At 46.8% G+C, this 19,719-nt stretch overlaps 1 protein-coding gene across 3 annotated transcripts in view; it reads left to right on the top strand.

Moving 5' to 3' along the window:
* The window catches only part of MAN2A2 (mannosidase alpha class 2A member 2), a 668,437-nt gene that overhangs the window by 343,074 nt on the left and 305,644 nt on the right, over window positions 1–19,719 (top strand). For all 3 annotated transcript variants that reach the window (XM_086958183.1, XM_086958182.1, XM_086958181.1), the window contains one exon: window positions 3,451–3,616. In XM_086958183.1, the coding sequence (XP_086814309.1) occupies window positions 3,451–3,616 (166 nt within the window). The remainder of the gene's footprint in view (window positions 1–3,450; window positions 3,617–19,719) is intronic.

The following is a 19,719-nucleotide window of genomic DNA, read 5'->3' as shown; positions in this document are numbered from 1 at the left end:
ACTGGAAGTGCACTGGCTTCCTGCTAACCAGGTCCTCAGTGCCAGATCTCTTTCACATGGCCTGATGAACTAACGAGGGTCCTTAAGGGCAGTAGCATGGATTTTGCCTCCGCACGGGACCCCTCACCAAGCACATGCAAGGCTGCTATTGCAGGCTGCGGGTCTTAATGCAGACAAAAGTGAAAACACAACATGTCACACATACCTGTGTGCCATGTCCCCTAACACTGCATGTAATATTTGAAAGTCACTTCTACAGCAGGCCTGACCGCCCTATGGCCCCAGTGCTGGTCAGTCCTACTACTTCCAGTACATGTGACCAGGGAAGCCATTTTAAAACCTGTGCTGGACACTGGTGAAAACAGGTTCCACAGCTACATGATGGCTTCACTGAAGACAGGGATGTTTGGTATCAAACATCTCATATTGGTAATCCCACCCTTATTCCAATGATAGATTTGTCAATACATGCGCCCAGAGGACACCTTAGAGGTGTCCCCCGAAAACCTACCAGCCTCAGGAGTGCTCCTTGGCTGGTTTCTGCCGGCCTGCCACCCAAGACACTGTTCGGACCTCCTATAGTGAGAGCCACTGCTCACAGGAGGCCCAGAACAAAAGCCTGTCTGGTAAGAGGGTGTAACACCCCCTCCTACAGGATGACTTGCTGATTAGCCTTACTAGGCCGGCGAGCTTCAAAGTGCTGTCACCTTTGAAATATGACTCTGGCTCCCCTGACAGGAGATAAAGCTGACCCACTTGTCCAGAGCCGCTTTGGCACCTTGATAAGCTGCAAAATTAGCCAGTCAGGTAGGCGTGCTACCCCTAAGATTGGCTAAACTGATGTGGACACGATTTTTCAGAAGTAGCCATCTTTGTGATGGCATATTTAGACATTCTGGGACAGGGTTATGCTCACTTCCAACAGGAAGTGGTCTTATAGGAGGACGCAGTAACCCCAAGGGTCAGTAGCCCATTGCTTACTAAACTACACTCACCTAAAGCCCTTAAATCCAGTATTTAAGGGTGCCCCTTATACCAGAGAAACAGATCCTGATGACCTACGAAGAAGAAGGACACTGAAGAGCCGCAAAAGTAGAAGACTGAAGAGATCAAGTGACTTAGCCCCAGCCCTGTCGACCTGTCTGTTGTTCCCGGTCGAAACTGCACCAAAGACGTCTCGTCCTGCAACTGTTGGGACTCCAAGAACTGGGAGAACTATCTGCCATTACTAAAGAACCAAGACCTCTCGCTGACCAGCGGAACTGTTCCCTGCATCCTGCAGAAACTCTATAGAAAGGACCCTAAGGACTCTGGAACTGCCAAACCCGGACGCCTGAAGCCACCACTGCACTCAACGCTCCATTCCCGAGTTGAAGTGGACCAATGGTACCATCAAGGTACTCCAGCCCTCCAGAGCCCAAGTCCATTGTGGTTCAACACCTTGTGGACCCTCCATTGTTGACTGCAGCCTCTGCACACAGGCCTCCCTCTACTGCGACAGCTCCTGATATGTGTAGTAGAATTAATAAATAGAAACATATATGCGTTCTTGGTTTTGTGCAGGGTCCTGGGCAGTATTTTGAAGCATAATCTCTGAAAAGATACACTGGCACAGTTGGGACAGAGCTTCCCAAGTACAGTGACAGGATGTGTAAGGAAGCAACTCTATTGTGTCATCCGATACAGACCTTTAAATCTTGTGTAGACGAGGGATGAAAGTTGAAATTAGGTTTCATTAGGCATTTCGCATTAAACCACCTTCTCTCCTCTGGTAGGTGACACCTTTTGCCTCTATCGCTACTCTGTCCTGCCCATAAAAACAATAACAAGAAGCCCCACAAGGTCTCCACTTATTTACATCAGTTTTTCATTTTATAAACACCCATTGACACAGATCTAAAGCAAAGCTTCTACCTATATGTTTATTTTCACCAAAAATGCAAAGCTATCCACACAGATCCACGCCCCAAATTCAAATCCACGCATTTCCAAGACACATCACATAATTCAGCATCAAACCACCTAAATAAACTCATCTAAACAATTACACTACACACCACATATATACAATTCACACAGCACGCCACAAAATTCAACAGTACACCACATATTTAACCTATACTGCATAACATTCCACATATTTACACTCCATAGCACACAATTCCACTCCAGATAATACCACATTATTACTAACCACATATTTCCACAGCACACCATACCACATAACTCCACTGCACAAATCCACTACACACCACACAATACCACAACGAATGCAATACAACCCACATAATTCCACTACACACCACATACATTTATTCTATAACACAGGGACAAGGCATTGCCATTTACAATGCCAATAGCTCTAACTCAAACTAATCCTAGACCGGTTGCATTTCCAATGCTTGTTACTCATGAAGGTGTTGAATAAAATGTTTGAGACCTTTATCTCCCAAAAATGTCCACTCTCTTCTTTGGCTCAGAATGTATTACACATTGATAGTGTGTGTGCCTTTTGTTTCTATCTGGACAGACTCAGGGATGTGCCTTCCACTGATAAACTCTGCATTTCAAGCAGTGGCATAGATACAAACAGCTGCTTCAAAATGCTATTATGAGACTCATTATATTCTTCATGTCCCATTGCCACAGATTGATTTTCTAATGTCAGTGGATTTTTCGCCATGGCTAAGGAGATGTAGGTGCCTCTTCCAGTAATTTTACGGTCATAGAAATGTGCAGGGCAACTCCACATGCAGTATGCAAGCACTCCACCCTTGATACTTCATCGTGAGGCAAGGCACAATTCAACTAAGATGTTCTAAAAACCTATTCGATTACGTTGTTGGCTGCTCAATTATGCTTTTAACCCTCCTCGTTTTCTACTATGCTATTGCAGTGTAAGACCACGTTTAGGAATTGAACACAGGCAGGACATAGGAGTAGAATACATTTACTTTTAGTGTGACTTTTTCTATAGGCTCTATGTTACCAGAACCCTCTGTGATCTGTCAGTCATCAACTAGCATAAGCACACTAATAAACTTACGTTTTGTATAGCAAATAGGCGAGTACAGGCATATATGTGCATAGTACCAGGTGTAGGAAAGGATTGACAGCATTGAGGCAGCCTCCAGTCCTGCTGATGGTGCCATGGTACAAAAAAGGTCGATAATAAGATTTAGCCTATGAACTTGGGCGTAACTGAGACACTAAATGTAACTTTAGTATATTTATCTTTTGTCCCAAAGTAAATTAATTTGATTAGGCAAATGTTATTTTGATGGGGTTATAATACTTATAAGTTGTAAATTTCCCAGAGAAGTATTTCTTATTTCCTTGGCCTGAGATAAAATAATAAAGGTAGCCTTTGTACCTGGTTCACAGTGTGAATAGGCATGGCCAGTTCAGAACGGACGGTTTTCATTTTGTACTGCTATTTTTCTGTTTCAGGTATGTGGTGGTTTTCAATCCTGTGGAGCAGACACGTCTCTGCGTGGTTTCATTCCTAGTTAATACACCTAGAGTGCGAGTTATTTCTGAAGAGGGCCAGCCCCTAGCTGTCCAGCTTAGTGCCCAGTGGAACTCTGCCACCGACATGGTGCCGGACATTTACCAGGTGAGCAATGCAGTACCCCTCATTTCATGATGATGCATGGCACAATTTGGACGAATAATGAATCCTCCTTCATTTAAAGGGGCTGTAGAAGCAGGAGAGGTGGTCTGTGTGTAATACTGGGGTGAGCATTAAGGGAAAGACATAAGAGATTCCGCCATGAACACCTCCAAAATAGTAAAGGCTCGATTGTAAAACACATTTCCAAAACCATGTTTAAAAAGTTGGTGAGAAGCCATTAAATTTACATCCCAATGTATTTATCATCCTAGAGTTGGCTCCCTGCATGCTTAATGTTAAAAAAGCATACTAGGAGAATGCAGCGCTCCAGATGAGATTTCCAGAACTGAGCACCTTGGCAGCCCCCATCTACCTCTCCCGACCATCTCTACCGTATTCCACAATGCAACAGCTGGTTGTGCCCCACAGTGCTCCTGCTTGTGCCACCGCCACCTAGACCACCATTCCACCCAAGCTACTCCACAGTGCTGCCCTGTAGTTACTTCCTCTTCCTCTCGAATTGTCTCTGTTCACAATCATGTTACCCACCTGTGTCTTCACTGCCTGTGCTGCCTTGGCCTCCCAGTCTGTGCCACACTTCTTGGTCTTCTGCTTTCTTGTTGCATTCCTCCATGCCCATAGCAACGTGCCTTTTCTACCCACATGCCCTTCAGCAGCTTCTCACTGCACATGACATGCATAGTACCACTCTGGGCTCCTTTTCTGCATTATTTTGTGTTCCTCAGGCACTATTCAACTCTAGTTAGATTGACAAGTAAGATAAAGAGGTACACAGTAACCAATGTGCCCCAGAACTGTTTGGGGCACGATCTGATCCCAAACACATTGACAGCTTTTATAATGCAATTTCAAATAGTATGTGCCCTGTGAACATGTAAATATTAAAGGGTATTGTTTTAAATTTCCCTTGATGAGTTACCCCTTTATCTTAGCTCCCTTGTAGCTCTGGTGCAAGCTTCGACACTCAGTGGGTTTGAGTGTATGTGGAAAATCATCCTAAAAACAGTACGAACAAAAACCTGTGGACCTGAATTGAATAGAGATTATTTAGAGGGCCAAAGGCCAGTACTGATAGGGTCTTGCTGTCCGATTACCAAGATTATTGTGGGTCTCGTGGTGGGCAGATACCTGTGTTTGGCATTGGCAGGTCCAGTATTGAGACCAAACAACTGGGCATCAGTTACTGAAGGCACACTTCGCACTCACAAAGACATCATCTTAGGGGTACCATGTTTCAAGGGATTGAATCTTGGAAAGGGCTACTTGCAATCAAGATTTTTTGGTTGACTCGAGTGCCCATAATACGCACACCTATAGTCAGTGGCTCACTGGTTAGGGCTAGAGTGACCATTCAAATGGCCCTGGAATCAGTCGGGATTACTGTTAACAACATTCTACCACAAAGCCTTGGCTGTGGAAGAAAAACCTGTGCCTTCTGTGAATGTAAATTGGGAGGTGTGATTTCCCCGGAGCCAGAGATGATGCTAGTTGGTCATCATACAGGTTCACAACATACAAAGTTCTAGAATGTTTCCCTGCTTGGCCTCAACTGTCGGTGAAGGGTATACATTGGGTGTACCCTGAGGTTCTGTTGTTGCAGACCGTAGTAACTTATGTGTCCCAAGTATGTTTTCACATATTTATGTGGTGTCTTCTATTCGTACCATCCATGCCTTTGCACCCGTATTGCTTATACCTTCCTTGCTGCTAGTGCATTCCTGTGCTTCTCTTACACGTTTGGCCTTCTGTGGCTCACAATCCTCCAGGCTTTTAAGCCTTTCATGTCCCCACCCCCTCATGCTCTATATATGCCTTCCTGCCCTATGCTTCTCCTACTAGTTTTTGCACATATATCGAACTACCACGGTGAACCAGAGATTCCTCTCAGAAACCAGTTTCTCCAGAATTGGATCTTTCATGGGGGTCACATGCTTGAATCATTCTCAGTTGTCGAGGTGGAAGTCCCATGGTACAGATAGAAAACAATACATTGTTCTACACGGCCTTTGTGGGCTAAAAACATCCTATTTAGTATCCTATTCACGTGATTTAAAAAGAACTAAACTTCAGCCAATCGTGCAGCAGCACCTGATGACCACTCCCTTTATACCCTAAAGTACCTTAGGTGTTCAATGGCAAGTCATGTGATGGGAATGTCCATGAGGTCTGCTTAGCCTGCTTCAGAAGAAGTGCTGTTTTTCAACTTTTCTCAATATTCTTTATAACAATTCTTCAGCCCTAACGGGCTCAAATCTGACTGCCCTCCATGCCAGAAATTTCTAAAAAATGGCTCTTCAGGCCTTGTAGCACCTTTGTAAAGATACTGTGCCATTCTAAAGACCCTTACAAAGACTTCATCTACTGCCTACACCCTTCTCACAAGGCAAAGGACTGCAAAATCTGTTGCACCTTTGCATCAGAAACTTTAAAAGACAGAGAAGGTAGATTATTGATTTGGATTCAAGAACTAAAAGCCAAGGAAACCTGAGTTTCTGGAGTTGACAGTAAGAGTAACTCAGAATCTACCAGAAAACCTTTCAACAGGGACAGATCAGAAGGTCGTCTACCCAGACATCGGAAGGAACAAGGCCTCCCAAGAAGGTATAAAAAATGATCAATCACAGGCTGTCTGATGAGTAATGTCAGTCATCGGAGCTCTCTTAAAAGCGCATAAAAAATTATATTTCTTCTAAGAGTAAGCTAAGCTGTGTACCTTCAACTCCCTCAGATAAGGTATCCCTCAAATTTAGTAAACAGTCTGTTGGGATGGAAAAGCCCCTCACATGGTAATGTGTGTGCAACCCCTGCCCTAAATACCCCACTTGTACTGATGTCTGGATCTTTAATGCTTTTTTTTGTTGTCATTGGCGAACAGACCATGGGTATGCTCCGTGACATAGGCTTGTCTCACACAGATTGCGGGCTTTTCATACCAGGTGCGGGGTCTAAAGCTCTACCGTCGTAGTGATGAAAGGCTACCTCCTTTACCAAAAGTTAAGCAGCAGAAGCATGGTGGAGGCAGCATACTGTGTATAGATCAGTAGAAGTGAAATGGGCCTCTTTACCTGTGTCACTGGAGTGTAGTCCACAGGCTCATTCATTTAAAGTTGCGCTGCTGTGTGCTTTACTCACCCATGGCCTACAGTTTGGGGTGTAGTGCAGTGAGGTGTGTATGCCATTTATATGCATGCACTGGGTGTATGCGTATCTTTGAATGGTACAACACAGGGATAATGCAGTACTGGGCAGTACGTGCATGCTATGTGCATTCTCTACGTGTATATGTGTCTGTGAATGATAAAATACTCGAAGGATGTAGTGCTGTGCAGTGCGTGTATACTATATGCATAACATATAGTGTACATGTATGTGTACATCGAATACTCTGGGCTCCTTTTTGGAAGACCCCGGGCTGAATAGAGAAAATTTGGAGAGGAGGGAGAGGAATCCTCTGTCCCCCAGACATATTTCTCTATTGCTGTATTCCTGTTAGCTGGGTGGGACACACTGGAACAAGGGAGAGCCGGGCTCTCCAGTACACTTCAATTGGTGCTCTTTAATTTAAGATAGTCACTGGGAAGGGGAGTGGGCACATCTTAGGAAGGAGATGGAGCTAAGCAGAGAATTATAGAGAGTAGGGCTGAGGGCATGGGTAACATTTTGATACTCAGATCATTGTGGCTAACATTGAAGTGTGAACCTCTGGTCACTCCCATGGGCTGCGTTGTGGGGCTATCTACTTTGAAGCCACTCCTGCTGTGACAGACTGTTCTCTGTAGTAAGAGAGAATAGAGAAAAGGGTACTTCAAATGGAAGCAGACCCCCAACATTAACTTCAAAGTCTCAGACTCCTAATCACATTTGGTGTCTGAAAATGGACTATAAGAAGGAGAGCTTGAGGCCCTAAATATTGTCAGCTGTCAAGCAGCCAATCAAGACTGTGTGAGGAGGAGAAGCTCTGCAAGACTTAAGCCTCTGACCAGGGATCAGGGCCAAGGCCTACTAGTCTCCAAGCTGGATGAGGGGATATCACCCAGGGAATCCAAGACCACCTGCCCTGGTGTCTGAAGCAGCAGCAGCTCCTGCCTGCTTGCCAAGACCCTTGTGCTCTGTGAGGAAGAGGAGAGCGTTGGATGGAGCGATATTTATTGGAGGGATCCTGGCAATTGGATTCTTGAAGCGAGGTATAAGGAGTTGGCTGCTTCAATTATCCGGTTATTGCCCAAGTGCATGTAGAAGTCGACGTCACCCGTGTGCCAGATGAGGGCCACCATAAAGTGAGGTTTGACCTTTGCTGCACTGAACATGGCATTGCCCATTCACAAGTTGGTGACCCTGTATGCCAGGTGGGGCTACTGTGAAGATTGCAGCTGTATCAGGAGGGCCGGAGCGTGTGCGCAGAGAAAGTATGATGACCCCGTATGCCAGAGGGGGCCACTGGGACCAAGCAAGAAGCATGGTCTGTTTGGGATCAGCAATGGAAGAGAGAGTCCGCTATGGTGATCCTAGCAGGCCTGAAAGCTATTGACGACCAGTACCAGAATTGTCGTACTCCCTCCATCTGCTGGAGGAACCGTAGAAATAACCCTGCATCAGATAACCATCAAGAACCCCCGAGCACCAGGCACTGGAGGTCGGCGTGTGAAAGAACTAGAGGACAACCGGCCAGAGTCCTCCTAGGCCATTTGTGTAAGACTTACCGGAGACAGACACTGCAGCTTCAGAGTCTTCGAAGGGGGCTTGCTGAGAGACTCCATCACTAAAATCCTGCTAGTGCGGGTAAAACAGCTGGAGATAAGGAGAGACCAGTAGAGAGGGAATGGGGAGAGGGGGAGTGAGAAGGGAGAGGATGAGGGGGAAGACGGTATAAGAGACAGAGGTAAGTCAGCCGAAAGACCGACGGTCAGGGAGGTCATCCAGGACAGTCTCCCCTATAGCTCTCAAGGAAGCTCCAATGGGTATCACTCAGACAGGTGAATAGAAAGGAGACCAGGCAACAGCAGAACGGCTGAAATACGATGAGGGGGAGGGTGAGCGAGACAGGGAGAAGGAGAGAAACTGTGCCCAAGGTCCGGCTGGGCAGGTAACGGTCAAAGGGTGAACCAAGTCCAATCTCCTCATTAGCTGAACAGAGCAGCTCCACCGGGCGTAAGACATAATGCTCGGACTCCGAGGTCAGGAAAGAGGTCATGTGTACTCCGGGATTGTCGGAGTAGTGCAGGGGCGGGCGCCATGATCCGAAAGAATTCTAGAAGTTCTCTTGAGGTGAGGCACAGTCCTGGAAAGGTTGAGTAACTAAAAGTTCAGCAAAGGGGAAGAAGTCACCATTGTTGGCCATGTTGGAGTCAGGCATCCTGGGACCCTTTTCCAAACCAAGAGTGTGCCTAGTACGACAGGGAGGGAAGGGTCAGACTCCCATTAGTTCTTAAAAGGCCACAAGATCTCCCCCGGTGTCCCTGGGCGCTTGAGGCGTAGCTCTAAGAGTTAAGTGCTGAAGGGGCACTTTGCCCAGTTGCTCAGGATCCATAGTGGGTTGAGCCTTGGGACGTTGGGAGTACAAGGCTTCTACCCCCATATTTGGGCTCAGTAACCCCCGTTGGCCCCGTGTCCCTCTGAATGGGGTTCTGAGAGTGTGGTCAGCACTATCAACTGAACCATTGACAACAGAAAAGCCCTTGACAGATAAATCGATGATGAAAGTCCCATCGATAAAAACAACATTCGCGGGACGCGCCGGGCCAAGGGCGGGCCCGTTTAAGCCCGTTCAAGACCGGTCAAGGACGGGATGGGACACCCCCCCTTACATCAGCTACAGCGTAAAAAGGTTCATGTAATCCTCTACTGTTTGTCTGTGCATTAATCCTGTCACAGAGGATTATAAGAGACAGGTTTCATGTAGTAAACATGTCAACCGCACTACCCGAAGGAATTGAATGTTAGGAAGTCTACCGGAGGGTCACTAATGGGTACCCTGGACAATTTTTTGGTCAGGGTAACATCAGCACTGGCCAAGGATATCGAACTCACTGAGCAGAGACTCTCCTTGGAAACCCCATTTGATAAAAGATCTTCATGGGAAGCCTAGCGAGGGTCAGATCACCAATCTATCATCTGGTTGAGTCCCAGGACACACTGCCTCACTCGGGAGTTGTGGAGAGAAGCCCCCTGTTACAGCCAGCTGTCACCCTCGAAACAAGTTTGAACTCCCCCAATGGGACGGACGCTCACAATGCTGTAAAAAGAATCCCTTCTCCTAATATCAAAACCCACTCGGCCTCACACGCAAAAACATCCCAGCGGGATGCGGGAGTAACAGCCAAAAGAAAGCAAACTGGGGCACAAACACTCGCAGGGGGGAAAAAAGCTAAAACTGGCAAAACGTTTGTGCCCAATGAAGATTTAGCTGCTAGACCCTCCTCTCAGTCCTGCACATCTAACACTAAATCCTACAGAGGGACATAGCAGGCATAATTCTACCGTGGGGGGAGATGTACAACCTGACCTGGGCCCTTCGTTTTGGAAAAAACTGGAAAGCACCGTTAAAAAAACTATGTAACCCAATTTCCGCCCGACTGGACTCAATCAAGAATAGACTGGTTTGTCTCGAACTTTCACTCGCATCAGTCCAAAAGCAGGTGGGAACGAGGAATTGTGATCCAACTTGTAGGCAGACAAAAACCACAGGACAAACGTCAGCTGATTCCAACGATGTTGTAGTATTAAACAGTTGCACTGCCTCTATTCTAATAGCCCCCACCTTGTCTACTGACATTACTCAGATTTCTAATTTGCCAGGGGGTGAAAACACAGCTCTAAGGGATAGACCACACCAAGCAGCCGCTAGTAGACCTGCAGCTATAAAACAAAAATTTCCTGTGACGTCCCAAGTTCATAGTGTTGTTACCCTGCCTACTATTAACCTTCCACCTGAATCAGCGCCCTATTTGGTAGTTTTGGCAGGGGTCCCCCCATTGGCCCAGGGGAAAAGGGAGACATACACAGATATTAAAAATAAGCGCACCTTCTGGCTCAATGAGAAGCGAGCACTGCCAACACATATACGAGCAGAAATTTTGTTTGCCAGGAGAGTGAATAAATCTATGGTGGGGGACTGTGTTATAATCAATTTTAGAGACTGGAGGTGTGTTGAATTTATCTGCAACTGGCCCCAAAACGATTTGTTGCCCGGAATTCTCACACTGCCCCTGTCCTATTTTTATGGACCCCAGCATTCTATTCCAAGAGAAACATTCCTATTGGGAGAAGCGCTGAACCCATGCCCTCTGGGGAACATCATGTTGTTCAATAGATTCGATGCCCTGTCAAGACTGGGGGACTGTGACTGACGGTATGTGTCCCAAAGCCCAGTCCAGAATAGTATAGTCTTAGGAAATGGGGTGGACTTAGAAAGGAGGTCAGGCCAAGCCATTAGCCAGCTAACTCCATTAGTTCATGGGAGAGCAGGGCAGAAGGGAGTAGAAGGCTTTATTGATCTGTCTTCATCCAGCGAAGTATTCCCCTTTGATAGGGAAGCTTCGTTGAGAGGAACAGTGGTAACTCCTTCAATAGCCTATACTACTGTACCTACCACTGCACCATCTGCCCAAAGTCCGCTCTTACAATCCGCTCCAGCACAACATGGATCTATGAAGGTACCTGGTGGCTCGAATAGCCTGGTTAACTGTGGCAACCCGCCATCTTAAAAATCGAATCAAAATACAACCCTAAAAATTTTATCCTGGAACGTAGCAGGTCTTGCCGCCAATCTAGATATTCCTGATTGGTGTGCCTTTGTAGACCTTCACGGGATATGTTTATTCCAGGAAACATGGGCTCTTAATCCCATACATAGACTGGGTTAGGTCACTTATATGGAACCAGCTACGAAGGGACCCGATCTGATATGTATTCTACTGTTACTTCTCAAAACACCTAAACTGGCACTCATTAATATCTACTCGAGGCCAGCAGGACCGGGAGGCACCTCCCAGACTTTAGACTCTTTGACCACTCTTCTTCACTCCCTTCCGGGAGATGTCGCGTTGATGATCGGTGGTGACTTCAATGGCCACTATGAACCACTCACTGGAGTAACTCGGATCTCAACAGAAGAGGGTGAAATATGGTCAATCCCTTACCCGAACATATATCCAGTAAAACAATGGTCAGCCCTGGTACTCCAGGTTCGAGGCATGTGGGCTGCTGAATTCATATCTGTGCATAGATTGCCGCCTAGTGTTGGGTCCGGATGATTGCACATTGTTGTCCTGGAAGAGTCTTCGAAGTATCACGAGATAGGTGGCTCCTCCCCTGGACTACAGTGCGCATGGGCATCCTCTCCATCCTCAGATTGTTTTTTTCCGCCATTGGATTCAGATATACTTTCTTAGCTCAAGTTCGGAATCGATATAAAAACTGTTTTACAAGGCCAAAAGGCCTTCAGGGCGTCGGTATTGTCTTTTCGTTCGGTGCCGCGTTCTTGTTCCAGTTCTTCTAGCTGGACGTCGAAGGCCGTTTGCCTTTTTCGACACCAAAGGCACCATCAACGATCGACGATGGAACGGAGCCCGTTCAAACGAAGCCCCGTTTGCAACTCTAAATACCCTCACATCGATGTGCACCCGGTGTACAATAAATGCCTATCTCCGGACCACGACGAGGCCAGCTGCATGGCCTGTTCTCGGTTCAGGTCAAAGAAGACACTTCGGCTTCGACGCTCCGCGAGACAGTCGGCGCAGAAAACAGCGCCCGACCCGGAGAACATCTTTGAGGCAGAAGACGACAAGGGCGTCTGAGGAGGATCCTGAACAACAATCGGATCCTGCTTCGGAGCAGAACTCTAGCTATGATGAAGACGAAGAAAAACACTACGTCAATGATGAAGACGTCGTCGAAGTAGGGGACGACGCACAGGCCATCGGAGCCGTCGATGACGACTCGAGCGATGAGCAAGGCCCAACCGCAGTTGCGGGGGTGGATGATGACACTGTACTTTCAAAGGCTCAGGTCGAGGCATCACTGGAAGGCCTTAGCCAAGATCTTCAACAACATTCTATAGCCCCGCGTCAAGGCCCGGCTAAGAATACTTCTAAAGAGCCATCGGTTGATCAACCACAGTCGATGGTGAAATCGAAACCGAAACAGACAGAATCAAAATCGAAACTAAAATTGCTAAAGACAGTCCTCGGATCGACGACTTCGGATTCATCGGATCCAATCAAAGTGAGGAGTGTCATCGACCCTTCGGGGTCACAAAGGGGTGTCGGCCCGAAGATCGGGGCGCCGAAGCCTGTGACTAAGGTCAAGCACGTCGGACTGACGCCATCGACGTCGACGTCAAAAGATGGCGACACTAACAAGGGACTCAAGTCTCACAAAACTCTCGATCCGAAGCTTCCAGCCTCCAAACCACTGGTAGTCAAGGCCTTCGAGTCAAAGACCAAGATCGCTTCGAAAGAGCACGTCAAGTCAAAGCAAAAAAGCGTGCCTGCTGCGCACCAAGAGCTTGAGTCGATGCTTGGCCAGAAACAAACTGGTGATAATACTAAGTCGGTCGGATCGAATACGGCGCCACCCTCAAAAAGGTCAGTCCGTCTCCAATGCTTACGCCACTGATTAAATTCGGACTGCCCCCGATCGCACGACCTAAGGCGTTCGAGACACAACAAAGCATCGAAACGGCCAAAAAGGTGTCAGTAGTTAAAAGGACTCAGCCCATAGAAGAGGGCATTGTGTTCCAAGCACCCTCCTATAATAACCAGTCGAAACTGTTCATCGACTCGGATTCTGGCAGACTCACTATTTATAAAAGAAAGATCGTTCCAGAAAATCCTATAGAGTCATATAAAATCCCACTCAAAAAGAAAAGGGACTCTTCCACCTCACCTGTTCTTTTTGAGCCTGTGGAGTCCTATGGACAGGACTATACCTATTCACCCACATGTACTAATGAGGATGTAGGGGAAGGCTACAATGAGGAGGAATTTAATTATCCTATTGACACAGATCAAGAGGAGTCTCAACCCTGGACTGACCCTGTTGACCCGGGTGAGCCACACACCACGCCTGACACTCAATCCTATACGGTCAAAACCTCGCCAACTGAAGATACAGCTGCGTTTAATGCGTTAATTGAAAGGGCAGCAAATAATCACGATGTAGAAATGCATGCTGACACAATAGAGGAAGACTTTTTGTTTGACACTTTCTCAACTTCAGAAAAATCATTAAAGACATAGCCTATGCTGAAGGGTGTCCTTAAACACGCTGGTGACATTTTCAAAGAAACCACAAGGGCAAGGGTTGTGAACCCAAGAATTGACAGGAAATACCGGCCTGCGCCTGTAGACCCTACGTATATCAAGGGCCAGCTGCCATTGGACTCCTTAATAGTGTCAAATGCTCGCAAAAGAGCAAACTCTCAGACAAGTGGTGATGCTCCACCTCCGGACAAAGAATCCAAAATATTGGAAGCTTCTGGAAAATGAGTAGCGGCTCAAGCAGCAAATATTTGGAGAATTTCAAATACACAGGCCCTATTATCCAGATATGATAGGGCTCATTACGACACATTAGAGCAGCTACTGCAACACTTACCTGATGTTTATAAGGAAATAGCAGAAATGCTGATACAGGAGGGGAAACTGATATCAAATGCATCCATTAAATGTGCGCTAGATGCAGCAGACACAGCAGCTAGGGCCATCAATATAAGTGTGATGCTCAGAAGGCATGCCTGGTTACGCAGCTCTGGATTCAAGCTTGAGATTCAAACCACATTACTAAATCAGCCTGTTAACCCTGATTATTTATTTGGTCCTGATGTGGACACAATCTTAGAAAAAATAAAGAAAGACACTGAGACAGCCAAATCCATGGGAGCCATCCAGTCACAACAGTTCAGGGGAGGTTCCTTTTGTCGCCCCAGTAACAGAGGAACCTCTAGAGGTCCGGTATCACAGCAAGACCAATACAACAAAGGAGGCACACAGACCACCTATAACAAGAACAATAGGGGTGGATACCATGGCAACAGCACCAAAGGCAGAGGAGGTGGAAATAATAACGCCAGATCCTCCACCAACACTAAACAGTGACGTCTTGTCACTGCCCCTAGACCATGTAACACCGGTCGGGGGAAGACTTCAATAGTTCCTGCCAGTCTGGGAAGGTATTACCACAGACAGGTGGGTGAGACAACTTATCCAATACGGCTATCATCTAGAACTGACCTCCACTCCACCCAACATACCCCCAAGGCACCGTCCTATGTCCGCAGAGCACACGCAATTATTGCAGCAAGAGGTCATCTGCATGCTGCAAAAAGGGGCCATAGAACTAGTTCCTTTAGAACAACAGGGTACAAGGGTGTACTCGCTGTACTTCTTAATCCCAAAAAAGGACGGGTCTCTCAGGCCCATACTAGACCTCAGACCCCTGAACCAATACATCTTGTCAGAAAATTTTCACATGCTCACTTTGCAACACATTCTACCATTGCTCAGTCTGGGAGATTTCCTAGCAACACTAGACCTGAAGGACGCATATTTCCACATTCCAATACACCCAGGACACAGGAAATATCTCAGGTTCACCATACAAGACCAGCATTACCAGTTGAAGGTCCTGCCTTTCGGGGTCACAACAGCCCCCAGAGTGTTTACCAAGGGCTTGGCGACAGTAGCTGCGCACCTTCGGAGACAAAACATTCACGTCTATCCTTATCTAGACGACTGGCTTATCCAAGCAAAGTCAGCCCAGCAATGTGCCAGCCCCATGTCCCGCACAATTCACCTCCTACACAGTCTAGGTTTTTAGGTCGAGCGTAGCGAAGGACCTTTTGTCGGCGTGTTCGGGGGAATATGAGACAGCGTACATGCACAAGCCTCTGCTGTCTCAGAGATTTGCCCTCGAGGGCGCGCACGGCGCCGTGCAGATCCCATGCCTCAGATTCACAGCCTCACTCACGCATGCGCACACAGACACACACTGCATATATATATATATATATATATATATATATATATATATATATATACACACACACACGCGCGCACACACACATGCACGCAGCCACCCCCCACTCACCTGGCTCTTTTGTCGTGACTCCCCGTATCTCCGCCACATCGCCTGGCCTGGGTTGCATAATTCAAATGGCACCCAACAGCCATGCGCCGAAACCGAGTGGAAGCGGACACCGCGTCCCCAACGCACCCCTTGTTTCATATTTGTTCTCGTCTCTGGCTCTCATTTATAGCCCCAACACCAAAATGCAGCACATTTAAGTCTCAATTTACGAGTCTTTTTAGCAAGGCCAACGACCACGCATGTGCGTACAGCTAAGCAACAATATAAAGAAACTGAAACCTTCAATATACACATGACAGAGAACGCAACCACGCTAGCAATGGGCGTCTTCAATTTATCATCAGCCAATGGGTGGAAGCGCGCATTCAGGCATGGGTGGCTAATGTCACGTGTAGTCGTTCTTTTCCCGCAGTTGCATCAGCCGAAGGGAGCCATCGCAATGAAGTTGAAAGGCAGCACAATGCTCCAATGGTAAAGCCGGAAGCTTGCCTGATACCCTATCAGTTTCTGGAGGGCATGTCCGAGGCTGCGTAGAGTTCTTTCTGTCAGCCCGTGGGTCGCGAGCTGGAAGCCGCTGTGAACAAGCACGAGGTAAGGGTGGAGGGGAAGTGGGTAGGGAGTCCGGGGGTTGTAATAATGGGATGAGGGGGCTACGAACCTGAATGCCTCAGTACAGTGAGCTGAGAGGGTCCTTGAAGGCTAACTGGGGTGTGTACTCATGGAACTGTGGAAGTTATTGAGACCTCATGGTGTACTGTAGAAGGAGCCGTGTGGGTCACTTGTATATGTACCTGTAGGTGTATGGAGACATTTAAGGTTACCAGATGACTCCAAGGCATTTGGAACTTAGCTGCATGTATTCTGGGAGCGGTAGTTTCAGTATGTTTCCAACCCATTGACACTTGAAAACTATCATTTGGAAAATGAAAGCCGGTTCCGGAGCATGTTGTTGTGTCTCATGACATAGAATCATCTGGTAAGTTTAAATGTATCTTATCCATGCACATTCCCTTCCATAGGGATGCAGCAGTCAGGCCGAGCAGACTTCCTTCACTGCTAGTTCTCGCATCCACCGTGAGACTACGTACACGCGCCGCTGCTCTCACTGCAATTAACCGGCCGACAAATCACGCAAACGGCTCTCTGCCCCGGCACGGACACAGAATTTTGGGAGACTCAGGATGTTTTGAATCCAATGTCATTTCACCGCCCACAGATATTTCTATCTCGACAACCGAGCAGTTGCATTGTCCACCCGCTATATTTTTGGTAATCAGTAGACTGTTTAGTATTACACATGTTGGGTCCTTGTTTTTATGTATTTCTAGAACGTATGTAGCAGAGCAACTTAGGCGGCTATTTAGTAATTACGTACTGCACGGGGATGATTTATTCCTTTGGGCACCAGTAAGTGAGACATCAATAGCTTCTGCTTTTATCTCACTACGCATTGTTGTTCCAATGTTTTTCAGCCCGGTTTTTTCTTGCTCGTTACAGGTACATTATTTTGCCTCTAACCGGTTCTCCTCTGAATGGAGCTTACAAGCCCCCCAATCCTTGATTAACCCATCATGATTAACTTCTCTTAGTAAGCTCGTGTTCTCTTGCATTCTCTCTCGCTTTTTATTCACTTTCATACGTCCTCAAACACTGTTACCTCATTTTTACCTTACACTCTAGGAAGTCTAGCCCCCCACTTCACCTTTGTCCTGATAATAACATTAACTTTTACTTAAGTATTAATTATTTTAAAAAATAAAAGCCATTGTTTGTAATACCTATACATGCAAGTCACGTAACTACAACATATATTGCATTACAAATGCTATAGGTGTCACATTTGCGAAAGTTATAACTATTGGCATTGTAAATGACAAAGCTATTAATTTCGCTATTTTCAAAACCAACACATAAATAAAAAATGTGTCATTTACAATACCAATAGCTCAAACTTTCCTAATGCGAGACCTATTGCATTGCAAATGCTTGTTCACTGAATTATCCAAAGTCTCATCTTCAACCCGCACATGTCCAACAGTACCTAGGAGCAACATTGGACACTCTGGCAGCAAAAGCAAAGCCAAACTCAGCGAAAATCAACAGCATGCAATTGCTGATTCAAAGATTCAAACCCCAGCACTCGCTCCCAGCGCAAGTGTTTATGCAGCTGATAGGTATGATGGCCTCTTGCATCTTTATAGTCCCTCACGCGAGACTACACATGCGTCCGCTTCAGGAGTGCTTAGCACGATAGTGGAACCAGGCTCAAGGACAGTTAAAAGACCTAGTGTTGGTGACCGGTCGTGCATACAACTCTCTGCATTGGTGGAACACACAAAACCTTTGCAGGGGACGACCGTTCCAGGAGCCTGTACCACAAATAGTGCTGACGACAGACGCATCTATCCAGGGCTGGAGAGCGCATGTCCTCCATTACACAGTGCAGGGACTATGGACGACGCAGCAAAAGAAGATGCACATCAACCTGCTGGAACTGATGGCAATCTTCATGGCAATGAAGGCGTTCAAAGTGCATTTGTGCAACAAAGTAGTGCTGATCCGGACGGACAACATGACTGCCATGTACAACATCCAAAAGCAGGGAGGGACACACTCTCCACAGTTGTCACACCTAGCTCCGAGCATGTGGAAGTGGGCCATTCAAAGAAACATGTTCCTCATGGCGGAACACCTCCCAGGCAAGGACAACCAGATGGCGGATCTGCTCAGCAGGCACAGCCATCACATGCACGAGTGGGAAATACATCCCTCAGTGCTACACCCGTGTTTCCAGCAGTGGGGTCATCCAGAGATAGACCTGTTCGCCACAAAGGAAAACGCAAAATGCCAAACCTTCGCCGCCAGGTTCCCACACCCGCAGTCTGAGGGCACTGCGATATGGATGAACTGGTCAGGCAGATTTGCGTACGCTTTTCCTCCGGCACCGCTAATACCGATAGTGGCACGCAAACTGCGACAGCACTCAATGACACTCATCCTAGTTGCTCCAACATGGGCAAGGCAGGCATGGTACACCATGTTCCTAGAACTTTCCGTGGTGCCTCATCAACGACTGCGACTCACGCCCAGTCTCCTCACTCAGAGCCATGGAGACATTCAGCACCCAGATCCGCAACAGTTGAGCCTTGCAATATGGCTCCTGAGGTCACAGAGTTTGGCTACCTGAACCTGCCCCCTTACTGTATGAATATTATCAAGGAGGCAAGAAAACCTTCAACCAGGGCATGCTATGCGGCAAAATGGAAGCGATTTGTCATTTATTGTACCAATAATGACATAAATCCGCTGGATGCATCAATCTGGCATATAGTTCCATAAGGATACATTTAGCTGCAATGTCAGCTTATCTTCAGAACAGGCAGCACCTTTCCCTTTTCAGAGTGCCAGCCATTAAGGCTTTTATGGAGGGACTCAAACGAGTGATTCCTCCCAGACACCCGCCTTCACCTGTCTGGAATCTGAACGTAGTTCTGACCAGACTGATGGGAGACCACCTTTTGAACCTCTACACTCTTGTGAGATACAATTTCTGACATGGAAAGTGGCCTTTCTAATAGCGATCACATCGCTAAGAAGAGTTAGTGAGCTTCAAGCCCTAACTATTCACGAGCCTTTCATACAGATTTATGCTAATAGGGTAGTACTAAGTACCAACCCTAAATCTATGCCTAAGGTGGTATCACAGTTCCACATTAACCAAACGATAGAACTGACAGTATTCTTCCCAAATCCAGATTCAGTGGCAGACCGAGCTCTGCACACACTAGATGTTAAAAGAGCTCTCCTGTATTACATACACAGGACAAAGGATTTCAGAAAGACTAAGCAGCTGTTTGTTGCCTTTTCTCCACAGCTCAAATGCAACCCCATTTCCAAATCAGGTATAGCCAGATGGATTGTTAAGTGCATACAGATCTGTTATCAAAAAGCTAAACGCACATTAACAGTTCCCCCAAGAGCGCATTTCACACGCAAGT

Source organism: Lissotriton vulgaris, chromosome 2_1 (assembly GCF_964263255.1).
Source record: "Lissotriton vulgaris chromosome 2_1, aLisVul1.2, whole genome shotgun sequence".
Lineage (NCBI taxonomy): Eukaryota > Metazoa > Chordata > Amphibia > Caudata > Salamandridae > Lissotriton > Lissotriton vulgaris.
Note: the sequence above shows the minus strand (reverse complement) of the source record. Positions and strands in the feature narration are given on the sequence as shown.